We start from the raw sequence: 13,992 nt of genomic DNA on the forward strand, positions 1-13,992 counted from the left end.
GAAATGGAAAAGCACAACTTTGAAGATCTTTTCTCACTGTGTTCTAAAGAGTCAAAAGAGTGGATGTTCACAGACTCTCTGGCCCTGTGTGACCTCTCAGGGCATCTTTTTGGAGGGCATTGGTGCCTGCATCACTGACCCTTTCCCTGTATCACAAATCCTCTTTTTCACCCCCAGTTCAGCTCTGTTTCTCATGTCTCTCCACTTCCTCTGCCATCTTTTATTGTTAACCACGTCAGGTATTTTTGAATCTGGTTGATTCAAAATATTACTTCCTAGTCTCTATATTTTTTCAATTGTTTTGGAACAAATTTTTGTTTTACTTAACTGAATTCAATACAGGTATAAAACGTGTGCTAAGCATAACATCAGGGGATTTTAAACATTTACAGTGACGGTTCTTTGCTTTTTTATCACATAAAGAATTTTAGAACATTAAAAATATTTTCAGGAAAGAGGAAAAAAATCCATTTTCTAGTCATTTCACTTGTATACATTTTCTAGCATTTATCACCACAAGATAAAGTCCTGCATTCTGCTGTTCCCTTAAGAACATTTAGCTGTTATGTCTACTGGTCCTGTCAGAGACTGAGTGGACAGAAGACGGGCTGTATCTGAATTTGGGTCTTTGTTGAAAAAGGGTGGCTCTGGTGACTTACATTTCAGTTCCTTTTCTCTTCAGTGGGGTGATAAAATCGTCCTCTCCAATTGTTTTAAAAAATATTTTATGCATTAATTTTATTGTACAAGTGTATTGCTTGCATGTATGAAAGTGCATCCATGTTGTGCAATGCCTATGGAAGTCAGAAGAGGTCGTCAGATTGGAACTGGAGTTACAGTTGTTAGCTGCCTTGTGGGTGCTAGGAAACGAACCCCAGGCCTCTGCAGGAGCTCTTAACCACTGAGTTTTCTCTCCAGCCCCCTTCAATTGTTTTATGAAGATTAAAATGTGATAAGAAAACAGGCTCATAGACACACCTGTTTTGGCAAAGGAGGGCATCAAATGGGTCGGTTGCTGAGTAGCTATGGGTGTGTTTTCTCCTACAGTAAAAAGTAAGAGGGAGAGGCACGTGGTTCAGCTCGCAGGGGGTGGGATCTGCCAGTCTTGCTGTAGTTCCTTTAGAAAGAAGAACTCAGAGTTACCACGAAGAAACAAATCCCAAAGATGAGATGTAAAATTTTATCTGGCTTCCTTCTGATTTTCAGCCTGTCCACAACAGGTAAGTGAGCGTGGGGATCCTCTGTGGAACTTCTTTGGAGACCCTGAAATACGAACCAGAGAAACCATCTTACTATTTACAGGGGAAGCCTCTGAAGACAGTAGGATCATCTGGGGTGCCTTGGATCATAACATCAACCTGGACATCCCTGACTTTCAACTGACTGATGTTATTGATGAAATACGATGGGAAAAAGGAAAAAGCATGATTGCGAATTTCAAAAAAGAAACATCAACTTCTTCTCACAACACAACCTATGAGGTATTAAGGAACGGAACCCTGAGAATTAAACAGCTGAGGAGAGACGATAACGATACTTACGATGTAATCGTCTACGATACCAATGGAACAAGTATGCTGCACAAATCATTTGAGCTGAGGATTCTAGGTAAGTCTTCACTTTTTAACAGGGCAGCAGAGAAAAAGAGATGGACATCCTAGGTGGGTGCTGAAGCGGTGAACAAGGTGTGGGGCTGGGAAAGAGAGGCTGCCTAGCCCAACACTAAGCCAGGATGCCCGGAAGGAGTGAAAAGACAGGACATGAGCTTAAGGACAGACAGGCTTTGTTTCTGACATGCCCAGCACCATCATTGTCAGGTTAGAAAGTGATTCTGCAATGGTGGATCAAATGCACGAGGTGTGGCTTTGCCTCTGTATGTGCTAAGAGGACAGGAGCTTGGGAAGACCAGCAGGAAAGCTTCTGCTGCAACGCAAATAAGGCCAGGTCGCTGCCGTGAGTGGTCTTAGCCTTGATTGCATCAAGAACTAGTAAGAGATCTGTAAGAGGTTAAGGATGCCCAGGCTTCAGTATAGAATCTTTTGGCACAGGGTCTGGGCGCCAGTGCATTCTAGAGCAGTCACCATTAGTAAGCACTGGCCTGGACTAAAGGGTGACTGGGAGATAAGGAGGAATGTGCACAAGGAGGTCATGGGGTGTGAGGAGAAAGTAAGGTAGCTTGGGTGAATGAGGAAGTTTCAAGTCCAGGGACAACTGGGCAGTGAGTGATAAGAAGTGGATGAGGAAGCCTGCCCTTGACTTGAGAGGAAGGTGAGAAGCCCAGCACAGCATAGAGTGATTCAGGGAGTTCACCAACATTCTGAGATTCACACAGGAAATGCCACCAGAGACAGGGCCCTTCCTCCCACCTACACCCCCACCACCCCGTCTGTGTCCTCAGCACCTGGGCCTAACAGCAGCTCCTATCCCACAGTCCCAAACAATGGCAGCTCCTCTGCGTATGACCCATTTCCAGACTCTAGTCCTGCAACCTTGTCTAGAGAAAACTTTCCAGAAATGGGGTGGGAATGGCCACTGGTCATGGGCACTGAGAATGGCCAGTGTCATGACTGCAGCCAGTGTGTTTGGGGTCCTGTTGTGACCATGAGCTCACATACAGAGGTTCACATGGGTGCTACCACATCATGTCACATTTGATAATGACTACTGGCAAGATGTCAGGGCTTTGTTTACGTGGCTTTATTTAATGTTCCCAGCAATCCAGTAAGAACTAGTAAGCTAGTACTTACTATCTCCTTAGTATCTAGAAGGAAACAGAGGCCCAGTCAAAAGTGACCTGTCATTGTTTGACAAGAACAAAGTCAAGATTTGTGCACAGGCTTCCTTTGACCAGGATGGTGTCGTTCCTTCCCAAACAGCCTCGCTGCAGTGTAATTCATGTACCACAGTCTGCCCTGGTTATTCACAATCATTTTCTTTACCTGACATGGAAACCCTGTACCCCTTAGCCCAAAGACAGTGGCCTCACTGTTCCATATGCATGTCAATGTCACACAATATCTTGACTCAGTCTGTGCTCCTGTCACTGTCACCTGTCACGTGGCCTTGGAAAATTAATCTCTGCCTTGAGCCCAATTTTCCCAATTTGGTTACATATTCCTTATCTAGCATGTTTGGAACTGGAAGTGTTTCAGACTTTTTTTTTTCTTTTTAAAGATTTTAAAATATTTGCACATATATAACATACATACATAATACATATACACAGATACATATGTGTATATATGCATGCTAAGCCTTGGAGCTGGAACCCAAGTTGAAACATGACATTCATCCATGTGTTCATGTTCAAAGTATACATTGCCTAAGGTAATTTTTTGCAGCATTTTAAATAATGCTGTGTAGGAAACAAAGTCTCAGGTGTAGAATTTTCCACTTGTGGAATTGCAGTGGTGATCAAAAAGTTTTAGATTTTAGAGTATTTTAGATTTTTGGATTAGGATTACTTAGCCTGTTGTAACTTCAATAGGTATTCAATGAAGGGTGTTACGAAGCATGTGAAGGTACCCTGGAGTCCTATGACACGGTACCTGGCAACGTACCACCTCCTGTTCTCCTCACATCCCCCTATTTCTCCATGCCTCTCACCCCAACTGGCTAGGTTCCACCTCCCTTCATGAGGCATGGGCTGAAGGGGCCAGGCAAGATCCCCAGACACCACTGGAGGAGTTACTCGTACCTGCCCAGGATTAAGGAGTCCAGTCTAGAAGCAGCCCTTAGCAGTTCATTTCAGAAAGCCATTTTACAGGGAGAACATCTGCAAACAATACAGGTTTTTTTGTCACTGTGTTATTTATGAGTAAAATATTGGAGTGAATTTAAAAGTTAGAAATTTAGTAACTAAATGAAGAACTCTTCAGTTCAAAAGATGGTGCCATTAAAAAATAAAAAAATCCATGGGCTAAGAATGTAGTCCACTGGTAGAGTACTTGCCTAGACCCTGGGCTTAATCCTCAGCACTGCCCAAAAAAGACATCACATAATCCAATTTTAATTTTAAAATGTTATATTATTGATACATGTATTTTTGCATAGAAAATATCTGATAAAGTTATACATCAAGCTATCAATAACTGTTGACCGCAAGTAGCAGAATTGTAGGTGATCCCTGATCTGATTAAAATTCTTTTTATATTTGATCTGATCTTTTTTTTTTTTTTACAATGATTGGATGTTTGAGAAAATAATTTTTTTTACCATTCTAGAAAGACAAGTTGCCACTGCAAGGCAGCCCCTAGACGGCTGCTGTGTTAGATGTCACAGTTTCAACGATTCCTTCATTCTGAGTAGCACAGACTCTCAGGATGGAAAGCAAACTTAATTTCTGCATGCTTGTATGGAAATGGAATGAAACTGGGAAGGCCCGTGGGGAAATTACTGTGGTCTTTAAAAGTCCAGAGAAGAAGGAAATTGGAAAAATTCTATCAATCTGAGTAAAAAATGGAGAGACACCAGAAGAAAGAGAAAGATTTGGGGGAAAGAGAATAAAGGATGGAAAAAGTAGAGAGACGGGGCCTCCACAGAGAAGTGGAGAGCTGGGCTCTGGGCCTGACCTAACTAACACCAAGGCTGGGCTGCTTTCTCCTTGAATGCAGCCTTGAAATGTCATTGCATTCGAACCAGTGGGGTTTGCATGCTGAACGTTAAGAACCACATCTGGGTGGCTTGTCCTGGGCTCAGCCACAGGTTGTCTGGTTTCAGACAGGTGAGGAGTATCTTTCCTATTTCTTAAAGACTAGGTCCAGTGAGGCCAGAGGACAGCCCAGCAGCCTGGGATGGACACTGCGGAGCCTTTCCTGGCTTTTAGCTGATACCTTTTCTGAATAGAGCTTTTAGCTCCTTAGAGACCCCTGGGTGGGCCCATCCCTGTGATCCCAGGGCCATGGTGGGGGTACAGGATAAATAGCCAAGGCTACAGGGCTCTCAGCATTCCTCCAACATGGGGCTTCTGGATAAGCTTGTACCTACAGTCCTGAACATGGTCTTAGAAGCCCTCTGAGGGTTCTTCTGACTAGCCATCTTTTGATGGGTGCCCTAAGGTCAGGCATTGATGCTCCCAGAGCCTTGGACATTTCATGTGCCAAAGGAAAGAAAAACATGAGCTTTTCTGTTTCTTAAAGTTAAATGATGTCAGGGCTAGAGAGATAGTTCAGCAGTTAAAAGCACTGACTGCTCTTTCAGAGGATCCAGGTTCAATTCCCAGCACCCACATAGCAGCTAAAAACTGACTGTAGCTCCAGCTCCAGGGGATCCAACACCCTCTTCTGACCTCCATGGGCATTGCATGACATGTGTCCACCTACCTACATGTAGGCATTACACTCATACACAAAAAATAAAAATAATAAATAAAATATTAAAAAAGAGTTAAATAACGTCATGTATGTGAAAAAATTTTAAGGCACAAGCAAGCATATAAACATCAGATACTGCTAAACTATGCTTATTGACTTTACCAGAAATGAGTTTGTTCAGGATGTTCTATATCAAAAAAATGAAATTATTTTCAAAATAATTTAAAAATAATGTAGCTAACATACTTGAAACCCTGGGTTAAATCTTCAGCACTGCATAAAAACCTGGCCTGGTGACACATACCTATAATTCCAGCACTTGTGAGGTAGAGGCAAGAGAATCAGAAGTTCAAGGCCATCCTCAGCTAATAGTGACTTTGAGGCCAGCCTGAGCTACATTAAGACCCTGTCTTTAAAAAAAAATGCTTGGGACCTTTGAAATTATTTCCTGGTCCCAAAGCAATTCAATTTTAATAGGTATATTTATTAAAGTAAAAACACAGTCACTGGGCATGGGGACATAGCTTTGCAACTCCAACACTTGGAAGGCTGAGGCAGAAAGGTTAAAACTTCTAGTCCAGACTAGTCTCCATAGTGAGATCTGTCAAAAACAAAAATCCAAAAATTGCCTAATAATAATTGGCTCTTTCTTTTAGAGAAGGTTTCAGAGCCAAAGATCTCCTGGGAGTGCAGCAATACAACTCTGACCTGTGAGGTCATGAAAGGAACTGACTTTGAACTAAAGCTGTGTCAAGAGAAATGTCTCAACAGAAGCCATCAGCGCATCATCAGTCACAAATGGAAAAACCTGGATGCTCCATTCAGGTGCACAGCTAGCAACAGGGTCAGCGAGAAATCCATCACAGTGGATGTCAGCTGTTCAGGTGCGTGGTGGGAAGCGGTAAGGGTGGCCCAGGTTTACAGGCCAAGGGCATGGTGGCAGGCATCACTTCCACTGCAGGGCATACGTGGCTGGGCTACGAGGACAGTCTGGCTTAGGATGAAGAGTAAAAGGTGCTTTTTCCTCCCAGAATCCTTGAGGAGAACTGGGGCTCCCTGGGTACTCATCTTGGCAGCCCTCTCACAGGCAATAAAGAGCACCCCTCTCCAGGGGCAGGGGAAGGGGTTGTGGAGTTGATGAAGGAGAAGTTTCCAGAAGGGAATTTGACTTGTACAGGTCCCTCTGCTGGCTGGTGATTGGGATTCTGATCCTTCTAAATTTTCCTTTCTGGGGGTGGGATCTGTGCTTAGCATCTGCTATGAAGCGAAGGCTAGAAAGCCTGTGGGAGGCAGGACAGGGAAAAGGAGAACTGGGGACCAGAGAGACACACACTCTCTGCAACTCAGAGGACAGCTCAGCACTGCACTGGCTCCAGTCTGAACTCCAATGGCCTAATTGAGCCCCACAGCCTGGGTTTGCCATGACCTCCAGCAGGAGCTTGTTCTTTTTTTGTTTTGCTTTGCTTTTCTGTGACAGAGTCTTTCTTTGTAGCCTATGCTGGCTTCTACCTTACAGCAATCCTCCTGCCTCAGCCTCCTGCTGGGATTACAGGTGTCCATCACCACACCCAGCCCCCAGCAGTAGTTTTTTGAGAAGTCTGCTATGCTGCTTAAGTTTGGAAGTTTCAGTCTATCCAAATTTAGTGGAGTGACCTTGGCAGAGCTCCTTCCCCTCCCTGGGCTTCAGCCTCCTCGTCCACAAAGAAAACCATGAGAGTGTCAGATGCGAAGGCACTTGGACCCACTCCCCAGCTCATTCATGCTGGCCATTGAGCTGCCTCACAACATGGCAGCTAGGATCGCAGAGCAACCTGAGAGAGCAAGCAAGAATCAGTGCCCCAGACACCTTCACAACTTAATCTCAGGAAGCCTGTCCCATCGCTTCTGTGAGTCACTCATTTGTGTGTTCAGCCTACACTTGCTCATAGGGATCACACAGGGGGAAACACCCAGAGATGGGGGGTGGGCACTGAAGACATCCAAGAATCTGCCAGTCACAGACTCAGCATTTCCTCACCCCCTAGATTCACAGGCAGCCTCCCCCAACCTTTATCCCCCATCACAAAGGCCTGCGGAGCAAGGCTATCCCACCTCTTTTCTCTTTCAGGAGTTCTTAACATTAGAAACACCAGACTTAGCCAACCCACTAACAAAAACCAGTTCCATATATTATACATTTATGCTGAAAATTATTCATTGTTTATTTGAAATTCAAATTTAACTGGCTGTCTTGTATTTTATCTGGCAATCTCACTCTTCATATTTATTGTAACTAGATCCCAGCAGAATAAAAATGTGTGTTTATCAAGGAGGGAGAGCCCTGAGAGGAGAGAAGGCAAGGTTTGAGGGTGGAACCATGTATGTTTCTTAATCTGCAGTTCAGAACAAGAATTGGCCCAGGGGATAGCTGCTAAAGAGAAAGAAAAATTCCTGGGGGGAAATTTGGATACTCCATTCTAAAAGGCCGAGACCTAATGGTTGGCTCAGATAAAGTGAGCATGTACTTAAAAATCCTAGGAGGAGGGACGCATGGGAGCGAGGGATGGTTGGAATGAGGCTCTGTGAGGACTCGTGACAAAGCCACAGCTGCTAGGATGTCCCCACTAACAACAATACCAGGTGCCTAGGTTACTGAGCTGGATAAACATGAGACCAGGCTGCGGAAGGCTTGCCTGTTTCCCCAGAATGCCCTGGGAAAGGGTGGGTGACCTACCCAAGGACTCTGAGAGAGGACATACTAACAGCTTGGCTTGGACAGGCTGTCTTACCCACCCTGTTTACACCTGGGGAGTCCTCAGATGGGGAAACTGACTCGGGCATCCTAGGCAAGTCAGCTGTGCCTGAAGGACCCCAAATCTATCTTTGGAGCAGCTTTAGGGCTTGCTAAGGGATGCCCCTTCACAGGTGGTCCTTAGAGAGGTGGCTCAGTGGGCAGATGAGGACTTGGCAGGAGAGAAGCTGGAGGAAAGCAGCCCCTGCTGCGTCATCAGTGAGGTTGGAACATCTGCCCAGCTTGCTTGGCCTCTGGGGCCCATCTAGGGTTTCATGTATAAGTCTCTTCATTGGACTGGCTGGCTGGAAACATGTTTTTGTGATGCTGGCCTGAGCTCCCATTTGTTCTCCCTACATGGCAGCCCTCTGACCCCCAGCTCCAGCTGCTTTCTCTAACTGCTATTGACTCACAGAGGGCAGATGGCCCGGCCCCCGTCCTGGGAAATAGCTACCAGAGCAGAGAGTAGCGGGTAAGAGCAAGACCTCACATCTGAGTGCTGGTTTACAGTTTACAAAGCACTTTCATAACCATTATCTGATCTATGATGTAAGTCACATTGTTTCCATTTTACAAAGAAGGAAACGGGCACAGAGAGGTGGAGTATCTTACCAAAGGTCACACAGCTCTTGTCTGGAAGAGTTAAAGACATTGCCCTTAGCAAAGAAGTCATTGTTTTGCTCATGGTTATTTCCTCACTGTTACAGAACCAATGGTTCAGGCCATTGCTGTTACTAACCTGCTGAGTCTCTGAGTTGCTTTCCTGGGTCCAGGGAGAGTCTAGGAGGAAAAACAGCAGAACACTGAGACTTGGGACTGCTTAACTTGGGGAGAAATCCTGTGTGGCATCAGGCAGCTCATCCTCCCTCTCTGGGCCTTATCTTTGAAACCAGAAGTTGAATGGTCTCAGTTCTGTGATTTTGAGATGCTTTCCTCCTCCTCAATGTCAAGGTGGCGGGTGGGGGATTGGAGGTGGGAGATGGGGTATGGGCAGGCCACTGGTCCCTGAGAGCTTTCCAGGGGGCTCATCCTGTTCCCTGATTTGTACAGCTCTCCATCCTCCGGAAGTTCAGTCTCGGTGAGGTGGAAAGCCCCAGAGAGCTCTCATCCGTTTGATGTAGGAGACTGGGGCCTGGATCAGAGCAGCAAAAGGGTGCCTCTGTCCTGGACCCCTCTCCTCTCAGCCCTGTCTTTTCTTGCAGTGAAAGGTCTGCACTTCTATTTCATCCTGGGTACCTGTGTAGGTGGCCTCCTCTTGGTGGTCTTTGCGGTACTGCTTATATTCTACGTCTATAAGAAGAAAAAACAGAATAGTAGGAGAAAAGGTAAGCATCCCTTTGCAAAGGGAAGAAGAAGATGGGTGGTCAGAATGGCAAGGCTGGAACTGGAGGTTATGGCTGGCTCTGTTGTGTGCTCAGTTTGATTTTTGTATGACAGTTCTCAGGGGTGACAAGGGACCTTTGGGAGGTGGTAGGAAGATGGTACACCTTCCTGGAATCCACCGTCTGAGGTTACCTTGGTAAAAGGCTGCCATAGGGATCATTGAATGAGCCACATATGTCCATATGGATAAGAGAGATTCACACCCAAACCTCATGTCTTTGAACAAGTGTCTTGACCTTGGGTAGTCCAAGGTATGTATGTTCAAGACCAAGTTTCTAGGAACATAGGTGAAAGTATTTCCAGACAGGAGGTACTTCATGGGGGCTGGTTAGTGTACAGTACTTGTCTAGTGTGTGTGAGGCTCTGGATTTGATCCCCAGCACTGCAAGAATCAGAGACCAAAACCTGGATGACTGCCTTCCCTTTCCTGACTGGCTGTTCCAGATGGATGGATGCCTTCAGGCTGGAAGTACAGTTTCTTCTGCGCAGACCCATCCCACAACTGTTATTGCTGATCCTCATCAGGGACTTGGCCACCCAAGGAACTGTGTCTAAGTGTCACTGTGGATGTTGTGGTGAAGGGCAGCCTTTGGTTGGATATGCTAGTGGGTGGGCAGGTCCTCTGATTCTGGGGAAATCCAGAGTCACACAGGACTGGGTCCCATCTCTGTGGGTCTGTTCCTAGAGCAGTCCCTGCACTGTCCAATATCAGCAACTTGTAGCACAGCCTAGGGGCAGGGCCTGAACTTCCCTATAGTGGTGTCCTGGGGGGTGGGTGGGGGGGCTGTAACCTTAGAGTTGGCTTCCTTTTTCACACCTCATTGTCAGTGTTACCTCCGGTCCCCCCTTCAGACCACCACCCGCAGCTGTTGTCTCACACTTCCCTGCTCCAGCCTGGGTCTTAGTACATCTCTACACTTAGCACCTGTTTGGGCCTCACTGTTATTCCCATGTTCTCAACTCAGTGGAACTTACAGGCTTGCAGAGTCTTCTGGACACTGTGGCTTCCTTACCTCTGTGTTCTGTTCATACTGTTCCACCCCACCCTGCAGGGCTCTTTCTCACTACCTAGTAGTCATTGAAGGTGGACCTCACATGTCACCCAAGACAAAGCAACCCCAGTCACCACCAGACTGGGAAGAGCAACGTGACAACAGCTTATATTGATAAAGTGGCTTGTCCAGGAACTAATAATCTCCATGTTTTAGAGTCACGCCCACATCCCCCTTTGTGATTTTACAGATAGACATTCTCATAGATATGGAAGTGGAAACTCAGTGAGGCTAGTTTACCCCCTCAGATCCTGCAGCCGGTAGGCTGAAACAGGATTGAGTTGGGGCAGGGAGCCCAGGGTGTGAAAGTTAAGGCAGCCCCACCTTGCTCTTGCACAGTCCTGAGAGCGAATGACACCTCTTTAAATTTGATGCTCATGGGCGATGCTCATGGGCCTGGCTTACCTCACCCTTGGCACTGCCCGGGCTAGTCACCAGAAGACAGACTTAAAAGAAAGAAAAAGTCAATGCATACAAAGGAGTTCCCAGAGCACACATTTAGGCAGTGGCAGACACTGCTGGCATGGCTATGCTGGGGTCCTCCCATGGGTCTGTTCTCAACAGGCAGGTAGTACTGATGGCATCAGTTGTACAGCCTGCCCAACCCAGCCTGAGAGCTCAGCACTGAGCTACACCCCTGTCCCGCTCCCTGATTCTTTTGCACCTTCTGGTGGAGACTGACATAATTTGCAGTTGTGGGTCTGTCCCTTACTGATGACAGTGTTAGTGTCATCAGTGTCACTTAGCCATAGAGGATGTAGTACCTAGAGGATGAGGAGCAAGCACAGGAGGAGCAAGTGACCGAAAGTCACCAACAGATTAGTCAGCAGAGAGCCACCTGAGCTTGCCACTGTGACTGCCTTCTAGTCCACGCTCGGGAAGTGGGATGAGGGTCAAAATCTTCCCCAATGGCCTTCCAAACATGACTTCAGCTACCTCAGATCAACAAAAAAAAATGACATAAAGGACGTGTTCTGCCCTTTCAGTGTCCTTTTCTGTATGTTTAGAGCACATGGGCCACTCAGATGTCAAAACCGATTTGATTGACTTTGAGCCTTCACACAGAAGCTGCCTGGTGCTTGCATTTCCGGTAGCCAGAGCAGGTGGCTTGGGTTGGTATCATCAGCTGCAAGTGATGCTCAGAGGGACTGTGCTTCCTGGATCACATGTCCCTCTACAAGGATGCAGGTGATCATTCATTTACACCAGGGAGAAGCTCCTCCTGCCTCCTTCAGCAGCTACAAGAATCGCCTTGGGCCTGGGGACAGGAATGCCAAGCTTGTAGCCTAGAGGAGATCAGCGGTACCCTCTAGGCCCTTGGCAGCTGAGTGTTCCCACAAATTTCCTGTGGGGTTTTACAATAGTGTACGAAGATCTCCACATTATCAATCTCAGGCCTGTCTTCTTGGACAGAAGTCATAAGAAACAGAAAATCCCAAAGGGTGAGGAAAGGCTCTGTCTCTCCCTCCTAACCCCAAGAGGATGGGTCTTGCTTATGAGTTGCTGAGGAACTAGTTCATTTCCAAGGACCAAAGTGTCCCTTGAGTATGCTCCAATTTCTTTCCAAAATGTGGGCTGCTTGACAGCCACACTGGGCAAAGAGCAGACCTACCCTAGAGGCCCCTCTGTGAGATGTAGCTGTTAATGCCCTTCATGGCTACTCAGACCCCGGGTCACAGTGGGTTCCAACCATGATCACGGGCTGAGCAATCTTGCTGCTTATATCCAGGCAGCACCCAGGCAGAGCTCACAGGTTGAGTGCTCTCTCTGCACTCTGGAGCCTTAGGTACAAAGCCCTCCACCTGCGTGTCCTCTTCCCCAGATTCCTGAGTACTGAAGAGGCCTGAGGTTTCACTGTACCTGTGACTAGCATTTCTCTGTCCCCAGAAACACCCAGAACTCACAGAGGGTGGGAACAGCATCTGCTTCCTGCTCACATCTCTGAAGCAGCTGGCTTGACGCCTATCACATAGACATGTGCAATAGTTACATTGTGGGTCTGGGGAGATAGCTCAGCCAGTGAAGCACTTGCTTTGTAAGCATGAGGATCTGAGTTCCATCCTCAGAACCCATATGGAAAAGGCAGGGTATGGTGGTGGTGCTTCTAATCCCAGCAGTGCTGGGAGAGACAGGTGGATTCCTGGAGCTCTCTGGCTAGCCATCCTAACCACCTCGGTGAGTTGCAGGACAGAAAGACATTATCTCAAAAACAAAAAATGTGGACAGTGCTTGAGGAACATTAGAAGCTGTCCTCTGACCTCCACATGCACACGCACACCTGTGATGCTTGCCTGCATATGCATTAGAGCCTGCCATCCCCATAGTAGCATGCTCACCTGCGTGTGTGCACACACACGTACATGGGCACAGGTTACGTTGCTCCCATATTGCCAGAATGAACTCTCTAGAGGTCTTGCCGTTGCAGATGAAGAGCTGGAGATAAAAGCTCCCCCAAGAGTGAGCAGCAGGGAAAGGGGCCCCCCGAAGCCACACCCAATCCCAGCCGCAGCGCCTCAGAATCCAGCAGCTTCCCAAGTTCCTCCCCCACCCAGCCATCGTCCCCAGGCACCAGACCATCGTCCTTTGCCTCCCAGCCACCGCGTCCAGCACCATCATAAGAAGAGGACTTCTCCATCAGGCACACAAGTTCACCAACAGAAAGGCCCTCCCCTGCCTAGACCGCGAGTTCAAGCAAAACCTCCCTGTGAGGCCTCAGAAGATGCTTTGTCGCCATCCCCTAATTAAAAAGGTAGAAACTGTCCTTTCCAAAAAAAAAAAAAAAAAAAAAAAAAAATCATGTGGGCTTCTCTTCTTGGGGTGCACAGGCCCACTCTTCCATAGAGTGTTTTCTACAAGTAAGACCCAACTGTCCCCCAAGGCATGTAGGGCACAATCAAGGTGGCATCTCTCACCCAGCCACCCAGCCATGTAGTCTGACAACTGGAATCTTTGGCAGCTTTGTAAATCTCTGTTACGTCAGAACAGAAACAATAAGAATATGGTTGCAAGGATGATGGGTCAATGGGCACTAAAATCTTAATCTTTCTCTCAGATCCCCTGCCTACATGATGCACCACATGACCACTGGGCCTGTGTCTTACAGGTAACCCACTGGAGCAGAGGTTCTTGGGCTTCCCAGGTATCCTTGTGGACACAGGCCCACTCACTGCCCTTGAGCAGAATGAAATAAAACTTTTGACTTGCTACAATGTCTGCTTATTGTAGAAAGGAGGCCAGGGTCTGGGACACGAAGCTGCAGAATGGGAAAGAGACTGGCTGGGGTGACAGGGACATCAAATTCGGTTCAAAAGGGGAGCGTGGATACTGGAGGCACTAGGAGCCCATCCAGCAACATGCCTAAGGAAAAGTTAAGAGGCTGCTAGATCAAATCCTAAGTGCTGCGAGTGACCCTCGTGAACCTGTCCCCACTGGCATTCATACCAGCTGCACCTTTGGAGATGTGGGGAGAAATCAA

General features: G+C 47.0%; 1 protein-coding gene across 2 annotated transcripts; it reads left to right on the forward strand.

Moving 5' to 3' along the window:
* The first annotated feature begins 1,138 nt into the window (after positions 1 to 1,138).
* On the forward strand, positions 1,139 to 13,679 carry Cd2 (CD2 molecule). Of its 2 annotated transcripts, XM_029564015.1 has the most exons (6): positions 1,139 to 1,220; positions 1,303 to 1,608; positions 5,969 to 6,196; positions 9,285 to 9,407; positions 12,943 to 13,266; positions 13,570 to 13,679. In XM_029564015.1, exons 1-5 carry the CDS (start codon positions 1,166 to 1,168, stop codon positions 13,260 to 13,262), a joined length of 1,032 nt encoding a protein of 343 aa, XP_029419875.1. In that variant the 5' UTR covers positions 1,139 to 1,165; the 3' UTR covers positions 13,263 to 13,266; positions 13,570 to 13,679. The 2 variants fall into 2 exon arrangements, with proteins under 2 accessions (XP_029419875.1, XP_008832260.1); XM_008834038.3 differs by having other exon boundaries at positions 12,943 to 13,679.
* The last annotated feature ends 313 nt before the right edge of the window (positions 13,680 to 13,992 follow it).

This window comes from Nannospalax galili, unplaced genomic scaffold (genome assembly GCF_000622305.1).
Source record: "Nannospalax galili isolate Female #2095 unplaced genomic scaffold, S.galili_v1.0 scaffold475, whole genome shotgun sequence".
NCBI classification, from domain to species: domain Eukaryota; kingdom Metazoa; phylum Chordata; class Mammalia; order Rodentia; family Spalacidae; genus Nannospalax; species Nannospalax galili.

Excerpts from the sequence above, each read along its gene's own strand:
- Cd2 (XM_008834038.3), top strand. The coding sequence starts at position 1,166 with ATGAGATGTAAAATTTTATCTGGCTTCCTTCTGATTTTCAGCCTGTCC. Across the intron at positions 1,609-5,968 it reads ATTTGAGCTGAGGATTCTAG|AGAAGGTTTCAGAGCCAAAG; the intron begins GTAAGTCTTCAC and ends TCTTTCTTTTAG. Across the intron at positions 6,197-9,284 it reads AGTGGATGTCAGCTGTTCAG|TGAAAGGTCTGCACTTCTAT; the intron begins GTGCGTGGTGGG and ends CTTTTCTTGCAG.